We start from the raw sequence: 19,789 nt of genomic DNA, 5'->3' as shown, positions 1-19,789 counted from the left end.
CCTCAACATATTCGAACAAAAACAAAACAAAAACCCTTAATAGCCATTCCCACACATATTCCCCAGAATTTTTGTTTGTATTTTGTTAGAAAAATAAAGCATTTCTTTGGAGTGTAGTGTACCTCCTCCTGGGTCACACTTTGTACTTTACCTCTTGGGGCTCACTGGAACTTAAGTGTAGCTATAGGTCTAGAAGTAAAACTGGCGGGGCGGGGGGGTCCTGGCAACATTCAGTAATGTCTTCTAAAGCATCTGTCTCAGGCAATGCCCCAGGCAATGCCCCAGGAGCCACCCCAGGCAATAACTCAAAGACTCTTCAAGCAAAGCTGGGTTAATCTCATCATATGGAGTGGAAATGATACAGATCTTACTGGGGAGGCTGGTTTAGCAGACAAACTTGGAGTAATCTGTTCAGATGGGAGTAAGAGAACTAGTTCTGTTGGCAGGAATGATTGGACAGAATTTAGAGGCTCAATGTCCCCAGCTTCCTGATTATCTGCCCATATATCCCCATCCCAAGTTTCAGGGTCCCGTTTCTTCCCAATCAATACCATCGCTTTAACTTCAGACACCATTTAAGGTTGGACATCCAATTGTATTGTAATTTAGCCACTCTTATCATAAAACTCTGGATTTCATTTTTGGCAATATCAGCTCTGCTACTACAAGAAATAAGGCTTCCTTTCAGGGCACAAGTGGCAACCTTCAGGTCTTGTATGTGGCATCTGTGTTTTGACCCTCAAGCCCTGGCCTCATCTCTTTCTTTCACCACTTTGTCTAGTGAAAGTATGACCAACCAGCTTTCTTATACTTTTCTTTCTGACAAAATTGTAGAAAAGTATCATATATGCACGACTTGTCTCTTAGTTTGTCATACTGTGGTATCTCATGTTGCTGTGATGCTAGATGATATGCCACTGGTATTTCAAATACCAGCAGAGTCATCCATGGTAGACAGGTTTCAGTAAATTTTCCAGACCAAGACAGACTAGGAAGAAGGACCTAGTGATCTACTTCTTTAAAAGACTGTCCATTGAAAACCTTATGAATAGCAGCAGAGCATGGGCTCAAATGTAGCAACGATTGTAAGTATGTCAAAGGACCAGGCAGTTTTTCATTCTGTTGTACATAGCTTTGGTGTAAGTCAAAACTGACTCTATGACACCTAACAACAACAACAACTATGCAATCGCCCAGAGCCTTGTTTCTCACAAATATTTGATCCATTGGTGGTAATCTTTTGTGTATTTCTATTTCCATTTCATGTTATGCCCTCACTACTACTGGAGGCAGAGTTTTCAGCACCTGTAAGACTACCCAGACTTGAGAACCAGTTGAAAAAAGTCATCCTGAAGACTTTGTTCCCCTAGAACCGCTTTTAGTACCATATGTCTTAGGTTGGGTTTTCTAGAGGAACAAAACCAGTGAAATGTATATGTATAAATGTATATAAAAAAATAGAGAGATTTAATTCAGTGAAATGGCTCACACAGTTGTGGAAGCTGGAAAGTCCCAAATCCGTGGGTCAGGCATCAAGCTAGAGGCTTCTCCTAACTCATGTGGTTGCAGGGTCTGAAAAATCCAAAATCATCAGGACAGATGGTAGGCTGCCAACTCACAGGGCTGCAGGAGCTGGTGAATCCCAAAATCTGCAGGTCAGGTGGCAAGCTGCTGGCTCACATCCCAAGAACCAGAGGTCAGATGATGACAGGTTGCATGCAGGATCCAGAGCAAGAGTGAGCCTTGCTGGAACATCCATTTGCATACTGGAGGCAGGCCACACCCCCAAGAAAACTCCCCTTTTGATAGATTGACTGCTTATAGCCAATCTTATTGTAGAGGTGATTACATTATATCAGATCTTATTGTGGAAGTGATTCAATTATATTACATTATGGAACAGCAATGTGTCCAATGTCTACCAAACCAGTAAGAATCATAGCCTAAGTAGACACATAGCATTAACCATCACAAATGGCAAAAAAAAAAATAGGAAGGAAGAATTGGAAATAAACTAAGTAAAGTATTTTAACGAAATGTGCAAAGACCTGGAGTTAGAAAACCAAAAGGGATGACACACTTTGCATTTTTCAAACTGAAAGAACTGAAGAGAAAATTCAAGCCTCAAGCTGCAATTTTGAAGAATTCTAAGGGAAAAAAATGAAAAAACCACGAAGCACCAAAAGAAGACGGAAGGAATACACAGTTCGTGTACCAAAAAGAATTGGTCGATGTTCAACCATTTCAGGGGGTAGCACATGATCAAGAACTGATGGTATCAAAGGAGGAAGTCCAAGCTGCACTGAAGGCATTGGTGAAAAATAAGGCTCCAGGAATTGACGGAATACCAGCTGAGATGTTTCAACAAACGGACGCAGCACTGGAGGTGCTCACTCTTATATGACAAGAAATTTGGAAGACAGCTACTTGTACCAACCAACTGGAAGACATCCATATTTGTATCCATTCCAAAGAAAGGTGATCAAACAGAAGGCAGAAATTATCAAACAATATCATTAATAATACACACAGGTAAAATTTTGCTGATGATTCAAAAACAGTTGCCATGGTACATTCATGTGGAACTGCCAGAAATTCTAGCCAGATTCAGAAGAGGTTGTGGAACCAGAGATATCGTTGCTGATGTCAGATGGATCCTGACTGAAAGCACAGGATACCAGAAAGAGGTTTACCTGTGTTTTATTGACTATGTAAAGGTATTCAACTGTGTGGATCATAACAAATCATGGATAACACTGTGAAGAATGGGAATTTCAGGACACTTAATTGTGCCCATGCAGAATCTGTACATAGACCAAGAGGCAGTCATTCGAACAGAATAAGGGGATACTCTGTGGGTTAAAATCAGGGAAGATGTGTGTCAGAGTTGTATCTTTTCACCATACTTATTCAGTTTGTATGCTAAGCAAATACTCTGAGAAGCTGGACTCTGTAAAGAAGAACAGGGTATTAGGATTTGCCAAAGACTCATTTACAACCTGCGATATGCAAATGACACAACCTTGCTTGCTGAAAGTGAAGAGGACTTGAAGCACTTACTGATGAAGACCCAAGACTACAGCCTTCAATATGGATTACACTTTAACGTAAAGAAAACAGAAATCCTCACAAATGGACCAATAAGCAACATCATGATAAATGGAGAAAATATTGACGTGAAGGGTTTCATTTTACTTGGATCCACAATCAACACTCATGGAAGCAATAGTCAAAAAAGCAAATGACATATTGCATTGGACAAATCTGCTGCAAAACACCACCTTAAACACCTCTTTAAAGTGTTGATAAGCAAAGATGTCACTTTGAGGACTAAGGTACACCTGACTCATATGTGTGCAAAAACTGGACAATGAATAAGGAAGACCAAAGAAGAATTGAGACATTTGAATTATGGTGTTGGTGAAGAATATTAAATATGCCATGAACTGCCAGAAAAGTGAAAAAATCTATTTTGGAAGAAGTACAGCCAGAGTGCTCCATGGAAGCAAGAAGGGCAAGACCTCATCTCATGTACTTGGACATGTTATCAGGAGGGACCAGTCCCTGGAGAAGGACATCACACTTGGTATGGTAGAGTGTTAGCAAAAAAGAGGAAGACCCTCAATGAGATGGGTTGACACAGTGGCTGCAACAATGGGTTCAAACATAGGAATGGTTGTGAGGATGATACAGGACTGGGAAATGTTTCCTTCTGTTGCACATAGGATCGCTATGAGTTGGATCCAACTCGACAGCACCTAACAACAACAGGTCCTTACAGTACATGTGAAGTAGCACTCAGATTATTTGAAAAAGTATATTGAGAATTCTAGGGTAACCACTAAAAAAAGCTTTAAAATGAGATGTAAGTTACAAGTCCAATTAAAGATATAAAGAAATCTTAAAAATACTCAATTAAACCAAGAGAAGAAAACAATAGAAGTACCCAAAAAGAGCTAACTAGATGGTAGATTATAATTCACTATATTAATAATCATTTTAAATGTAAATAGTCCAAACACGCTAGTTAAAACACAGGTGTTGTCCGATTGCATTAAAACGCAAGCACTCACTACATGCTATCTGCAAGAAACTAACACGACACAGGTCAAAGAAAAGTGGAGAAAGATAAACCATGAAAGACTAACCACAGGAAACCTAGAGTAGCTATATTAATTTCAAAATACACTTCAGAACAAAAAGAATTGTCAGGGGTAAAGAGGGACATTATATGAGTGATTAAGAGGTGAAATCTTCAAAAAGACATGACTTCTTACATGTGTATTAATCTAAAATTAAAATTTCAAAAATACACAACACAAAACTGATAGATCTGAAAGTAGAAGTAGAAAAATCCACAATTATAGTTGAAGACTTAAACACTCCTTTACAGTAATCAATGACAAGTAAACAGAAAATTAGTATATGGAGATACTCAATAACACTATCAACATGATCTAATGACATTTATAAAACACTGCACTGAACAACAGCAGAAAATATATTTTTCTCAAGTGCACATAAAGCATTCAACAAGATAGGCTATATTATAGGACATAAAGCAAGTATTATGCAATTTGAAGAAATAGGAACCATACAAATTATGTTCTTCAATGTAATGAAATTAAACTTCTGATCAATAACAAAAATTTTTCTGGAAAATTCCCAAATATTTTTAAATTAAGCAACAGACTTATAAGTGGCCCATGAATAAAAGAGAAAGTGTCATAAAATATTAAATATTTCTTGAATTGAATGAAGAGGACAACACAGCATATAAGAACTTGGGATGCAGTTACCACAACTGTTATTGTTAGGTGCCATCAAGTTCTTTTCAACTGATAGTAAGCCTATGCATAACAGAACGAAATGTTGTCCAGTCCTCTGCCTTCCTCACAATAGTAGGTATGTTTGAGCCCGTTGTTGCAGCCATTCTGTTAAGCCATCTCGTTGAAGGTCTTCCTCTTTTTTGCTGATGCTCTTCTTTACCAAGCATGATGTCCTCCTCTGATAAAATGCCCAAAGCAAGTGAGATGAAGTCTTGCCATCCTCGCTTGTAAGGAACATTCTGGCTGCACTTCTTCAAGACAGATGTGTTCATTCTTCTGGAAGTTCATGGTATATTCAATATTCTTAGCAAATGCCATAATTCAAATGCATCAATTCTTCTTTGGTCTTTGTTTTTCATTGTCCAGTTTTCACATGCATATAATAAAAAATATACATATTTTTTAACGCATATAAGGCAATTGAAAAGATCATGGTTTGGATCAAGCACACTTTAGTCATCAGTGTGATGTCTTTACCTTTTAAGATTTTAACACAGATCTTAGAGGGAAATTAAATATATATATACATATTAGAAAAGAAAAAAAATATAAAATCAGTAACCTAACCTCATGCCTTAAGAAACTATACTAAATTAAATCTAAAGCAAGCAGAAGAGTAAAAAGTAATAAAGATTACAGCAAAAAAGAAAAAAAATCAATGAAATTGAAAACAAAATCAAATGAAACAAAAAGCTGATCCTTTGAAAAGTTTATCAATATGAATAAACCTTTAGCCAGAATGACCAAGAAGAAAAGAGTGAAGATTCAAATTATCAGAATCAGAAATGAAATAGGGGACATTATTACTGATTCCACAATCATCAAAATGATAAATAGAAAATACTACAAACAGCTCTATGCTCTTAAATTTTGATTACTGAAAGAGCCAAACTACCAAAACTGGCTAAAGAAAAAACAGATAGCATAAATAGTCCTGTATATATTTTAAATTGAGGTAAAATTCACATAACATAAAATTAGCCATGTGAAAGTGTACCGTTCAGTGGCATTCAGTACATTCACAATGCTGGGCAACCACCATCTCTGTCAAGTTCCCAAACATGTTCCTCACCTCCCCCTGCCAGAAAAAAAAAAAAAAAACCCATTAAGCAGTTGTCCTCCAGTCCACCACTCCCCAGCCCCTGACAATCATAAATCTGCTTTCTGTCTCCATATATTTACCTATTCTGGATAGTTCATTAAATGAAATCGTACAATATGTGATATTTTGAGTATGTCTTCTTTCATTTATAATGCTTTTGAGGTTTATCTATGCTGTGGTATGTATCAGTACCTAATTACTTTCTATGGCTGAATATTATTCCATTATATAGGAGCCCTGGTAGCATGGTAGTTAAGAGTTATGGCTGCTAACAAAAAGGTCAGCAATTTGAATCCACCAGCCCTTCCTTGGAAACCCTGTGAGGCTCTGTCCTATAGAGTTGCTGTGAGTCCGAAGAGACTGGATGGCGATGGGTTTTTTATGTATATAAGCACATTTTGTTTATCTATGTATCTGTTGATGAACATTTGAGTTTGTACATTTTGGCTATTGTGAGTAGTGCTGCTATGATTATTTGTGTTTATGTATTTGAGTACACATTTTCAATTCTTTTTGGTATATACCTAGGACTGGAATTGGTGTGCCATATGGTAATTTTATGTTTAACTTATTGAGGAACTGCAAAACGGTTTACCTCAATGGCTGAACAATTTTACATTCCCACCAACAACATACAAGAGTTCCAATTTCTCCATATCCTCACCAATGCTTGTTATTTTCCATTATTTTGATTATAACTATCCTAGTGAGTGTGAAGTGGTATCTCTGTGGTTTTGATTTACATTTCCCTAATGACTAATGATGCAGAGTATCTTTTCATGAGCTTGTTGGTCATTTTTTGTTTTGTCCCTTGCTCATTTTTAAATTGGTTGTCTTTTTGTTATTGAGTTGTAAGATATATGCATATCTATACATACACTAGATGCTAGGTCTTTATCAGGGATATGATTTGCAACTTATTCATTTATTTTGCATTCTGTAGGTGCTCTTTTCGTCTTCTTGATAATGTTAGTTGATGCACAAAAGATTTTAATTATAATGAGGTCCAATTTATCTATTTTTTCTCTTGTTGCTTGTGCTTTTGGTATCCCATGGTCACAAACATTTACACCTATGTTTTCTTCTAAGGGTTTTTATGGCTTTAGCTCTTGCATTTAGGTTATTGACCCATTTTGAATTAACCTTTTATATGGTGTTTGGTAGGGGTCCAAGTTTGTGCCTTTGCATGTGGATATTCAATTGTCCCAGTACCATTTGTTGGAGAGACTCTTATTTCCCCATTGAATGGTCTTGGCATTTTTGTCAAACATCAATTAACCCTAGACGTACAAGTTTGTTTCTTCATTATCAATTCTATTCCATTCTATTCTAATATATATATGTTTGTACATATATTGCCATTGAGTATATATATGCCTATCCTTATGCCAGTACCAAACAGTTTTGATTACTGTAGCTTAGTACTAAGATTTGAAATTAGGAAGTGTGAGTCCTCCATCTTTGTTCTTCTTCGAGATTTTGTTTTACTATTCTGGGTCTCTCAAAATTTCATATATATTTTAGGATCAGCTATTCCATTTCTGCAAAAGGCCACTGACAATTTGACACAGGTTGCATTGAATATGTAGATTGCTTTTTTTTGGGTAGCTTTGCCATCCTAACAATATAAGTCTTCCAATCCACAAGCATGAGATACATTTCCTTTTATTTAGGTCTTCTTTAATTTCTTTCACTGTGAGTCGGAATTGACTCAATGGGAATGGGTTTTGGGGTTTTTAATTTCTTTCAACAATGTTTTGTAGTTTTCAGTGTATAAGTCTTAGATCTCCGTGGTTAAATTTATTTCTAGGTATTTTATTCTTTTGGATTCAGTTGTAAATGGAATTGTTTTCATGATTTCTTTTTGGATTGTTCACTGCTAGTGTATAGGAATACAGTTGATTTTTGTGTGTTCATGTTGTACTCTGCAACTTTCCTGAATTCATTTATTACCTCTAATAGTTTCTTGGGAATTCTTAAGAATTTTTTATATATAAGAAGTAGGACTTCCTTTCCAAACTGGATGCATCTTATTTCTTTTTCTTATCTAATTGCTTAGGGTAGAACCTCCCGTACAATGTTGCATAGAAGTATAGAAAGTAGACATCCTTTTCTTGTTTAGCTTAGGAGGAAGACGTTGAGTTTTTCACCACTAAGTATGGTATTAGCCATAAGCTTTCATAAATGCCCTTTAGCATGTTGAGGAATTTCCCTTCTATTCCTAGTCTGTTAAGGTTTTTTTAGCATGAACGGGTGTTGGATTGCCCTATATTTATTGAATAAATTGAATTTGTAGTTAAAACCCTTACAAAATAGAAAACTCCAGGTCCAGAGTATTTCATGGTAAATTCTATCAGACATTTGAGGAAGAAGGGTCAGTCCTCCACATTCTCTTTCAGAAGATAGAAGAGAAAGATATACTTCCCAACTCTTTTTATGAGGCCAGCATAATCTTAACACCTAACATGGAAAAAGATATTACAAGACAATAAAACCACAGATTATGTTCAGACCTCATGAAAATGCCCTGAACAAAATATTAGCAAATAAAATACATAAATTTTTTTTTTAAAAAAAAGCATAATGCAGCCTGACCAAAATGGATTTATCCCAGAAATGCAGGGCTTGATAAATTTCAATCAATGTAATTCAGTATATTAACAGACTAAATAAGAAAAACCATACAATAATCTCAATAGATGCATAAAAAACATGCAACAAAATTAAACATCTGTTCATGATAAAAAGGTAGGGGATGTAGTGTCTAATGATGTGGCACAAAATTCACTTATGTGCTGTTTGACTTACAATTTCTTGTATAATAAAAAGTAATAATCCTCAACCCTGTTGTATTTACAAGCCTATTCATATACACATGGGGAAATGATGAAAAGGTAAACTCCAGGTCACTTCTCAGCTTCCATAGTAAATCCCAGAACATTCATCCACCTTGTATTTGGCCAATGGGAGATTCCTACACAGGGACCAAATTTCCTGTTCTCTCTTTATTTTCATCAGAATAGGAAGATTTCTCATTCAGTAGTTCAAAGTTATTGCTTCAACCCAGGATTTCCAAAGATTATGTATAATAAAGTCCCATGTTACTCTAAGAAAAAGGTTCTTCTTTTTAGTTAATAAGTCCAAAGTCAAGCTTCTTTGTGTGACTCCAGGGACTACCTGGCATTGAGCCAGCTGCCTCTTAGACTCCTAAACTCAGCCTGACAACCTATTGGCTACCTAAACTCAACTGCCTTCCTCTGGTTGGTTACACTCAAAAATTCTTTATTTGGCTAATGGTAACGGCAAAATATTAGTCACGGAGGAAATTACATGGACAAATGATTGTGTAACCAGGATTAAGAAACTGGTCAAAAACTTGAATTTTTCTAGATGATTCTTGGGCAGAAATTAGAAAAACATTTTGAAGATTTATCTACAGAGACTTTTGGAGCCTGGGTAAACATACTTCTTTCTTCTCACCTAGTTTCCTATGATAGAAAACTATACCCATTCCCAGAGTTCAATAGTTGTGGTACATCCTCTTGATAGGAATCACCTGAGCCAAGATGTGTTCACCTGTTGACTCTGAGTTCTAGGATATTGTCCTCCCTAAATTATCTGATGTTTTTGTCCCTTCTGACCAGTTCTTAGTCTACTTCTTTCTCCCCTTCTCTCCCTCTTTTACTGACTTTCTAAGACACTCACTTTTTTTCTGAGCCCTCTCTCTCATCTCATCTCACCTCTCTTTTCCTGTACTAGAGCTCTCCTGCAGTCCAACCTCCTCCAGATTGACTAGTTTTTAATCTGGTCCCTAAAATGTCCTTATCAGCTTCTCAGGTGTACCTCTCTTCCTTTGTAATATTGAGCATTTAAAAATAAATAGTAAACTGAGTTTATTAAAGCTCTTAATTTACGTAAATTATGCAATTAAATTCTCACAACACTGCCAAGTAGGTATTGTTAGCCCACTATGTTGGTGGGAAACTTGAAATTAAAAGATGACTTTTTGTTTTCAAAGCTTGCATAGCTAGAAAGTAAAATATCTAGAGGATAAGACCTACTGGGGAAATATAATTAAAAACAAAATCTCCTGCCAACTCAGAAACCCTCTTCACAAAGGTAGAAGAGAAAGAAAACTTTTATTACTGAATAAAACATTAAACCAGAATGTAATGCTCATCACAGACAATACACTAAAGTGGTTGCAAAGACAGAAGGAAATCTGACCCTTTTGTATAGCCAAGCAGATGCAACCCATTTCATTCAGGTTCCTTCTCAAGACAAATGACAACTAACCCTCAAGAGGACTTAGCGGCACCATTTGTCACACATAGTTCATCCTAAATTCGCCTGGTAATTGGGTAGCCACTTGTGTTTGCTCATTGCCTTTATCCAGTAGAAAAATTAATTTCTCCTATCTTTATGACAGCAGGTAGTTTTGTTTGACTTAGAGCCAGGCGTCTGCTGCAGTTGGGCTCCTACCCGCCCAGAGAAGCTAGGAGACTGGGGTGCTGTCTTCCTTAATGATGACATTTCAAAGGGATGGCTCCAGACCCTTGAGAAAAAAATTCCTGGGTTATAAAACTGGCAAGAGGCTTGTCTAGCTTTTACAAAGATTTACATATATCTCAAAGAAGCAGAAAGAGAATTTACAATGACAAGTTTTCAGAAGTAAATGTTCTAAGGTGTGAGGGTGGAAAGGGAGTGGTTTCTTTCTTTTTTTTTTTTTTTTTGCACCAGGGAGAACTATTTTTTTTTTTAAGTATTTTATTTACCCTTACAGATCTCACATATGTGTGTCTCCAAGGAGCTCTGCTACACCTCTACTGTTTTTCTGACCCTTTGGCATGCAGCCTCCATTTCTTCAGAAGCTAAGAAGGTTGGGGAAGGTGAGACTACCATCTGAGTGGTAAGAACATTAAGTGCAGAGTTCTAATCTTTTTATAAGTCAGACATTCCTCTATTTGATGAACTCTAGAGAGTTTTTTTTTTTGTAACTAAAGTCAATAAATCACTAAGTTTGAGTAAGTTGTATAAGTTATAGACTTATTTTATGTAATTTTATGAGTTGGCAGTATTTTTTTTTTAAACTTCAATATCCAATAATATCTTTAAGAAATGCATGCACTGCAGCAAGAAGTATATTGAAACTGGGCTTGTTTTTATAAGGGCAAATCTTACCGCCCTGTCTACATATGCATTTATAAAGCAAGAATGTAAATAAAATGAAAAATGAGTATATAGCATATAGTACATTTGCATTGAAAGATTTCGAAATCCATCACAACAGGAGTTGGAATCTTTGTCAGTATAAACATATCCATTGATGGCAACACGCACACCATGATTTCTGACGTCAGCTAACACAGTAAACAAAAGGGTACTTTTGCATCACAATACTGTAAAACTCCACTTCTAATCTATGTTTGTGGAACAAATGCACAATCATTTGCTTATATGTTTCTAGATCAACATTTGTTTTATTCCGTGAATCTGCAGCGAGTTATACTTAAAAATTAAATTATTTGAATTGAGTTAGTTTGGAATGTGTGCATTGCTGGTGATGGAGAGTGTGTTTTAATCAAGCATAAAGTTTTATTATCAAGTGTCTTAGTCATCTAGTGCTGTTATAGCAGAAATACTACAAGTGAATGGCTTTAAGAAAGAGACATTTATTTTCTCACAGTCTGTTAGGCTAGAAGTCCAAATTCAGGGCATCAGCTCCAGGGGAAGGCTTTATTTCTCTGTCGGCTCTGGAGGGAGGTCCCTCTTGTCAATCTTCCCCTGGACTAGAAACTTGTCCATGCGGGAACCCCAGGTCCAAAGGATGACCTCTGCTCCCAGTTCTCCTTTCTTGGTGGTATGAGGTCTCCCTGTCTCTCTGCTCACTTCTGTCTTTGATATCTCAAGAAATTGCGTTAAGACACAATCCAATCTAGTAGATTGAGTCCTGCCTCACTAACACAACTGCCACCCATCCTCCCTCATTAACATCATAGAGGCAGGATTTACAACATGTAGGAAAGTCACAGAATAACAGGAATCATGGACCAGCCAAATTGATACACATATTTGGCGGGGGGTGGGGGGCCATAATTCAATCTATGATGTCAAGTTTGTATTGCAAACACTATGGTCTGTAGCCCATGGGGCAATACTTCATAAAAGAAAATCCACGGTAATTGTTATCTGTAACTTAACTGTGTTTTTAATAGTTTTAGTGTCATTTTAGTTTGATCTTCCATAGTGGACAGTCTGTTATTTAAATAAAACTTACTGATTAAATTTGTGTTTAAATGGATGAGATTTGAAGCCTTTTTAAACATAGGTCTTTGTCCTCTAAGGTAGTGTCTCAGCTCTAAAGAACTCTTGTGGCATAATTCTTTTTGCACTGTACAATGCCTCATCATGTTTTCCTTGCTTCCAGGGCAAATTTGCCTGCTGTAGGATGCTGTGTATGTAAGGTAGAGTGCCTTGTTGTTCAGTGCACTTCCTGGAGAGCTGCAACTGGGACCTCTACAAGTGATCTCAGCTGTGTAGTGTTTACAGCATGTCCTTACTCATGTGGAGAAGTACTGTTCAAAATCTTGTCAATTGATTGTACAATGAAATCACTACGATTTATATAAACCCTAGAGAGATTTATGTAGTAATACTATTGATTTCCAGGCTTGTTTAGAAAAATTTTGCATTAAAAAACTCCCCAAATTTCCCTTACCCACCCAAAAACATATGAGGTATCTAATTGGGTAAGGAGGCAGAAGTTAGAGCACAATTAGGACATGTTTAGAAAATGGGTTATGACTATCTTTGGTGCCTCTCACTTTTTTCCCCTCATGCCAAGTGCCCTTTCTTAAATTCAGAAACTTCAAGCTAATATAGACTGTCCAGAAGTCCCCATCTTAGACACACAGATAGGTTTTTTTTTTTTTTTTTTTTACTATCACATTCTGAGCAACTCCCTTTACCTATTTATTATGGTGCCCTTCGTCTGTCTGATTCTGAAATGAAAAGTTCACATAGTTCCTTTGGGCAGGAGTCAATTAATTTCTTCCGTATAACGGTGTTAATATCTAGAAACAAACCCATTATGTTATGTTCCCACGGCTCTTTATTTTAAATTTTGAAACATGTTATTGTGTCGGTAGGTGCCATTGAGTCAGTTCTGACTCATAGCGACCCTGTGTACAACAGAACGAAACACTGCCCAGCCCTGCACCACTCTCACAGTAGCTGTTATGCTTAAGACCATTGTTGCAGCCACTGTGTCAATCCATCTCATTGAGGGTCTTTCTCTTTTTCACAGACCCTCTATTTTACCAAGCATCCTGTCTTTCTCCAGGGACTGGTCCCTCCTGATGTAGTCTCTCCATCTTTGCTTCTAAGGAACATTCCGGTTGTACTTCTAAGACAGATTTACTCATTCTTTTGGCAGTCCATAGTATATTCATATTCTTCTTCAACACTGCAATTCAAAGGTGTCAATTCTTCTTCAGTCTTCTTTATTCTTCGTCTAGTTTTCACATGCATAGGAGACAATTGAAAACACCATGGCTTGGGTTAGGTGTGCCTTAGTCTTCAAGGTGACATCTTTGCTTATCAAGACTTTAAAGAGGTCCTTTGCAGTCGATTTGCCCAATGCAATGTATCTTTTGATTTCTTGACTGCTGCTTCCATAGGTGTTGGTTGTGGATCCAAGTAAAATGAAATCCTTGACAACTTCAATCTTTTTTCCATTTACCATGATGCTGCTTATTAGTCCAGTTGTGAGGATTTTTGTTTTCTTTATGTTGTGTAATTCATACTGAAGGTCTTTGATCTTCATCAGCGAGTGCCTCAAGTCCTCTTCACTTTCAGCAAGCAAGGTTGTGTCATCTGCATAACGCAGGTTGTTAATGAGTCTTCCTCCAATCCTGATGCCCCATTCTTCTTCATATAGTCCAGCTTCTCGGATTATTTGCTCAGCATACGGATTGAATAAGTACTGTGAAAGGATACAACCCTGACGCACACCTTTCCTGACTTTAAACCAATCAGTACCCACTTGTTCTCTCCAAACAACTGCCTCTTGATCTATGTAAAGGTTCCTCATGAGCACAATTAAGTGTTCTGAAATTCCTGTTCTTTGCAACATTATCCATAATTTGTTATGATCCACACAGTCGAATGCCTTTGCATAGTCAATAAAACACAGATAAATATCTTTCTGATATTCTCTGCTTTCAGCCAGGATCCATCTGACATCAGCAGTGATATCCCTGGTTCTACATCCTCGTCTGAATCTAGCTTGAATTTCTGGCAGTTCCCTGTTGATATACTATTGCAGACACTTTTCCATGATCTTCAGCAAAATTTTGTTTGCATGTGGTATTAATGATGTTGTTTGATAATTTCTGCATTCAGTGGAATCACCTTTCTTGGGAATAGGCATAAATATAATCTCTTCCAATTGGTTGGCCAGGTAGCTGTCTTCCAAATTTCTTAACATAGATAAGTGTACTTCCAGCTCTGCATCTGTTTGTTGAAACATCTCGGTCAATGTTCCATCAATCCCTGGAGCCTTGTTTTTTGCCAGTACCTTCAGTGCAGCTTGGACTTCTTCCTTCAGTACCATTGGTTCCTGCTCATATGGTACATCCTGAAATGGCTGAATGTCGACTAATTCTTTTTTGGTATAGTGACTCTGTGTATTCCTTTCATCTTCTTTTGATTCTTTCTGAGTCATTTAATAGTTTCCCCATAGACTCCAACATGGCAACTCGAGGCTTCATTTTTTTCTTCAGTTCTTTCAGCTTGAGAAATGCATAGTGCGCTTTTGGCTTTCTAACTCCTGGTCTTTGCACATGGCATTATAATACTTTACTTTGTCTTCTCAAGCCACCCTTGAAATCTTTTGTTCAACTCTTTTACCTCATCATTTCTTCCTTTCGCTTTAGCTATTGGACATTCAAGAGCAAGTTTCAGAGTCTATTCTCACATCCATTTTGGTCTTTTCTTTCTTTCCTGCCTTTTTAATGACGTCTTGCTTTCTTCTTGTATGATGTCCTCAATGTCATTCCACAACTTGTCTGGTCTTCAGTCATTAGTGTTCAATGCATCATATCTATTCTCGATGGTCTCTAAACTCAAGTGGGATATACTCAAGGTCATACTTTGGTTCTCGTCGACTTGTTCCAATTTTCTTTAGTTTCAACTTGAACTTGCATATGAGCAATAGGTGGTCTGTTCCACAGTTAGCCCCTAGTCTTGTTCTGACTGATGATATTGAGTTTTTCAATAGTCTTTTCCCACAGATGCAGTTGATTTGATTCTTGTGTATTCCATCTGGCAAGGTCCATGAGTATAGTTGCCATTTATGTTGGTGAAAAAAGTTTCAGCTCAGCTTTCAGACTAGAAAGAAGGACTCAGCAGTCTATTTCTGAAAAGAATTAGCCAGTGAAAACCTTATGAATAGCAGCAGAACATTGTCTGATATAGTGCCGGAAGATGAGTCCCTCAGTTTGGAAGGCACTCAAAATATGACTAGGGAAGAGTTGCCTCCTCAGAGAGAGTCAACCTTAATGATGTGGATGGAGTCAAACTTTCAGGACCTTCATTTGCTGATGTGGCATGACTCAAAATAAGAAGAAACAGCTGCAAACATCCATTAATAATCAAAACTTAGAATGTATGAAGTAAGTATCTAGGAAAATTGGAAGTCATCAAAAATGAAATGGAATGCATAAATATTGATATCCTAGGCATTAGTGAGCTGAAATGGGCTGGTATTGGCCATTTTCAATCAGACAATCCTGTGGTCTACTATCCTGGGAGTGACAACTTGAAGAGGAATGGCGTTGCATTCATTTCAAAGAGAACATTTCCAGATCTATCCTGAAGTACAAAGCTGTCAGTGATAGGATAATATCCATATGCCTACAGGGAAGACCAGTTAATATGACTATTATTTAAATTTATGCACCAACCATTAAGGCCAAAGATGAATAAAATGAAGATTTTTACCAACTTCTGCAGTCTGAAATTGATCAAACATGCAATCAAAATGCATTGATAACTACTAGAGATTGGAATGTGAAAGTTGGAAACAAAAAAGGATCAGTAGTTGGAAAATATGGCTTTGGTGATAGAAACGATCACATGATAGAATTTTGTAAGACCACTGACTTCTTCATTGCAAATACCTTTTTTCACCAACATAAACAGCGACTATACACATGGACCTTGCCAGATGGAACACACTGGAATCAATTTGACTACATCTGTGGGAAGATGTGCTGGAAAAGCTCAATATCATTAGTCAGAACAAGGCCAGAGGCCAAAGATCATAAATTACTCGTGGACAAGTTAAAGTTGAAATCGATTTTTTTGAAATATAGAATGAAATAATAAGTCAATAATCATTACATTTCAAACATCACCCACAATAAAAATAGAAGTTTTAACTTTATTTTTGGAGTATTGTTTTGAGAATCTCTAAATAACCTTAAAGAAGAAACCTGCCCTGGAATGGAAGCAGCTACCATTGACTTTTATTGCATTGGTAGTTTCTATGCAAGGTTTTGCCGTTTTCCAAGGTTGGAATTTTCTCCCCAGTTCATGGAATCTCTGGAGGTAGTAAATTAGGCTATATTTGGAAGTGGCCAAGAGGAAGGGGATTTTGTGTGTATGCTGGCCTTGAAATCATACAACACAGGCCTAACTACTGTGAACTTTCTGCCTGGGCTGAAAAAGTAATGATTTTCCCACTTCCAAGCTGCTTTTCTCTGAGGGTGATGAGGTGCTCTCAGGATGAACACTGGGGCCCCCCTTGCACAATGGCACTAGATATAAACTCAAGAGGGAAAGAGGAAGAATTTAAGCAATGATCTGCTCTATCTTCTCCCCCAAAATAACTGGAAATAAATACTCAGATAATGTCCACAGTTTACTATTTTACATCACTAATGTTGATGCATCATAAATGTTAACTTTCAACTTGATTTTTTTACCTCTCTCTTAAACCAGTATTCTCAACGTTGACTTTACAAACTGAGCAGTTTTGTCAGTTACTGGATCTGAATGTATTGTTGCCACAACCAAGAGTGTGCCACCAGTTGAGAATGCAGGTAATTGGATTTTGTCCTTCCCCAGGTCAGGGGGACTCAGCTGTCCAGTTAACTGACGATGGGCTCTTCAGTCTCCATGGATGAAGCAAATGGGCTAATGCTGAATTAGAACAGCAAAGGCCAGGACAGGCCTCCTGATTGTAAGGAATATTGAGGAGTTATTCTGAAACACGGGTAAAATCTAGAATATTGGGCCAGTGTGGGAAAACATGTACAAGTTCTAAAGTGTAAAAAGGTAGTTTGGGTAAGCATGTGGAGTCTTTTAACCTGGCATGAGGGCTTGGACAGCAGGGGCAACTGCATATACTATTGGATGTATGAGTTTTAGGATGAGTATAGTGTATCTAACCAGGGCATTGTACTGTAATAGTGAATAGCTTCTCATGACCTATTGCAGGCATAGCACAGCCCACAGAAGTCTACCTAAATCTATGCAATCTAGGCTGCCAGTTTTTTAAAATTCATTATCATTATAGGACTGTATTTTACACTTAGATATTAACATGATGCCACTAAATGAAATGGGGGAAATTTAAAACAAGAAAAACCCACAATAATCTAATTGTACACCCCAGGCTATGAATTCCTTGATGTTTTGTTGTCCCTTCTCCTCTAACAATTTCTTACAGTTCTCCTTGGCCCATGTTCCCATAAGTGTACACTTAATTTTATCATTATCAATAGATTTATAATTTCTCTTGCACACAGGCACACTCACATACATACAGATGCGCAACCAATGCATTTATACTTTTTGAAGAAAAATGAAAGCAATCTGATGCAAAACCCCTTAACTCCTTGAACCTGATCCAACATTCCTGACCATCCATCCTAGAGAGACTAGACAAATTGTATTTACTCCTACCCAAGGCCTTTTGATCTAGATTTAATCCTTTCTCCATTTCTCAACTACTTCACTCCTGAAATACTCTGCTTGCTCTCTCTCTCACTCGGTCTTGATCTCTCTCTTTCTCTTTTTAATTGAATCACTCTTATCACTATAAACATACTCTAAAAAACCAAGCCAAACCCCTTGCCATCAAGTCTATTCCAATTCATATTCTAGTTTTTAAAAAATTATTTAGTTGGAGATATATATATATATATATAGTTGATCATACAGTAATATAATTGACTTAGAATGTCTATGGTAAAATGATGCTCAGGAAGTTAACTTTTAAATATCTGAATGTGAATTTTGGGACAGTAGTGAAAAGACATTTATGGAGAATAAGATGTGGGTGCTGGGGTAACTGAGAGGCATTAAAAAAGTTTGGTGGATCTTCTTTCTTGTATTCCAGAGCGAACACTTCCCTATACAGCAATGAAAAACTTTAGTGCTATCAGTAAGTTCATTCTCCTTGGACTGTCTACTGACCGCCACATTCAGGCTATCCTATTTGTACTGTTCCTTCTCATTTACCTCCTCACTCTAACAGGGAACTTCTTGATGCTCCTAGTGATCAGGGCTGATTCTCACCTCCATACCCCCATGTACTTCTTTTTGAAACAACTGTCCTTCCTGGACCTCTGCCACTCTTCTGTCACAGTCCCCAAGATGTTACAGAATCTACTTTATGAAAGCAAAACCATCTTTGTACAGGGCTGCCTGGCTCAGGCCTTCTTTGTGTTTGCCACGGGGGGCACTGAGGCCTGTCTGCTGGCAGTGATGGCCTATGACCGCTATGTGGCCATCAGCTCCCCACTGCTCTATGCTCAAGTGATGAGTAACCAACTGTGTGTCAGGCTGGTATGGGGCTCCTGGTGCCTGGCCTTTGTTGATGCTCTCATCAATATCCTTCTGGCTGCCAATTTAAACTTTTGTGAGGGCCAAACTATCCCCCACTTCAGCTGTGAGCTGTCTTCGCTCTTCCCTCTGTCTTGCTCTGAAACCTCTATCAACTTTATACTGCTGCTCTGCTCCTCTGTCCTGCATTTCTTTGGAACCTTCATTATGATTGTTTCCTCCTATGCACGCATTGTCTCCACCATCATGAGCATCACCTCCACCTCCAGCAGAAGCAAGGCCTTCTCCACCTGCTCCTCCCACCTCGCTACTGTGATATTTTTCTATGGCTCAGGTTTCATCAGTTATCTCTTGCCAACCTCGGGCTCCCCGCTGGAGATAATCTTTTCATTGCAATATAGTGTGATCACACCCATGCTGAATCCCCTCATCTACAGCCTCCAGAATAAGGAGGTGAAGGCAGCTATGGGAAGAATGTTCAGAAAATATTTTCATCCTCTCATGTAGCAGACACAAATCATGATGAAAGAGAAACTGAGCTGTTCTAATACAAGATATCAGGTAACTTGTCTTTAAAGAGAATTCCTTGATTGTCCATGATGCCAGATGCCGTAGGGAACATAGTGGTATTTACTTCCTTGGAAATCCTTCTGAATAGGGCAGAAAACTCTTTTCCCAGGATGATTCAGAGTCAACTTATTCAGAGCAGGAGTAATGGACCTGATAATTATATTCCCTGGGGATCATTTTTTTTTAAATGTTAACTTATTATCCATATCTATGTGGACATGTGTTGCTATTAGTTGCCCACTATCCCTTCATTCTTCTTCTAATAATAACACCCTAAATTTTTAGTAAAATTGATTCTCTCAGATTCTTGTGTTCATCAAAGAGGGTGATTACACAACCCAAGACAGGCTAACAACATTCTACCCCTTTCTCCTGACAGTGCACTGGAACAAGAATTGAAACCATGACCCAAGCTAGGTACATCAGGATCTGATCT

The 19,789-nt window shown here is 37.6% G+C and overlaps 1 protein-coding gene across 1 annotated transcript; it reads left to right on the top strand.

Annotated features, from left to right (window-relative positions):
• Positions 1-18,360: 18,360 nt before the first annotated feature.
• LOC126076306 (olfactory receptor 8S1-like) lies at positions 18,361-19,290 on the top strand. Its single transcript, XM_049884863.1, has one exon. The coding sequence runs from the start codon at positions 18,361-18,363 to the stop codon at positions 19,288-19,290; it is 930 nt and encodes a 309-aa protein (XP_049740820.1).
• The last annotated feature ends 499 nt before the right edge of the window (positions 19,291-19,789 follow it).

Source organism: Elephas maximus, chromosome 4, assembly GCF_024166365.1.
Source record: "Elephas maximus indicus isolate mEleMax1 chromosome 4, mEleMax1 primary haplotype, whole genome shotgun sequence".
In the NCBI taxonomy this organism is placed as follows: Eukaryota; Metazoa; Chordata; class Mammalia; order Proboscidea; family Elephantidae; genus Elephas; species Elephas maximus.
This window is presented reverse-complemented; position numbering and strand designations above follow the sequence as displayed.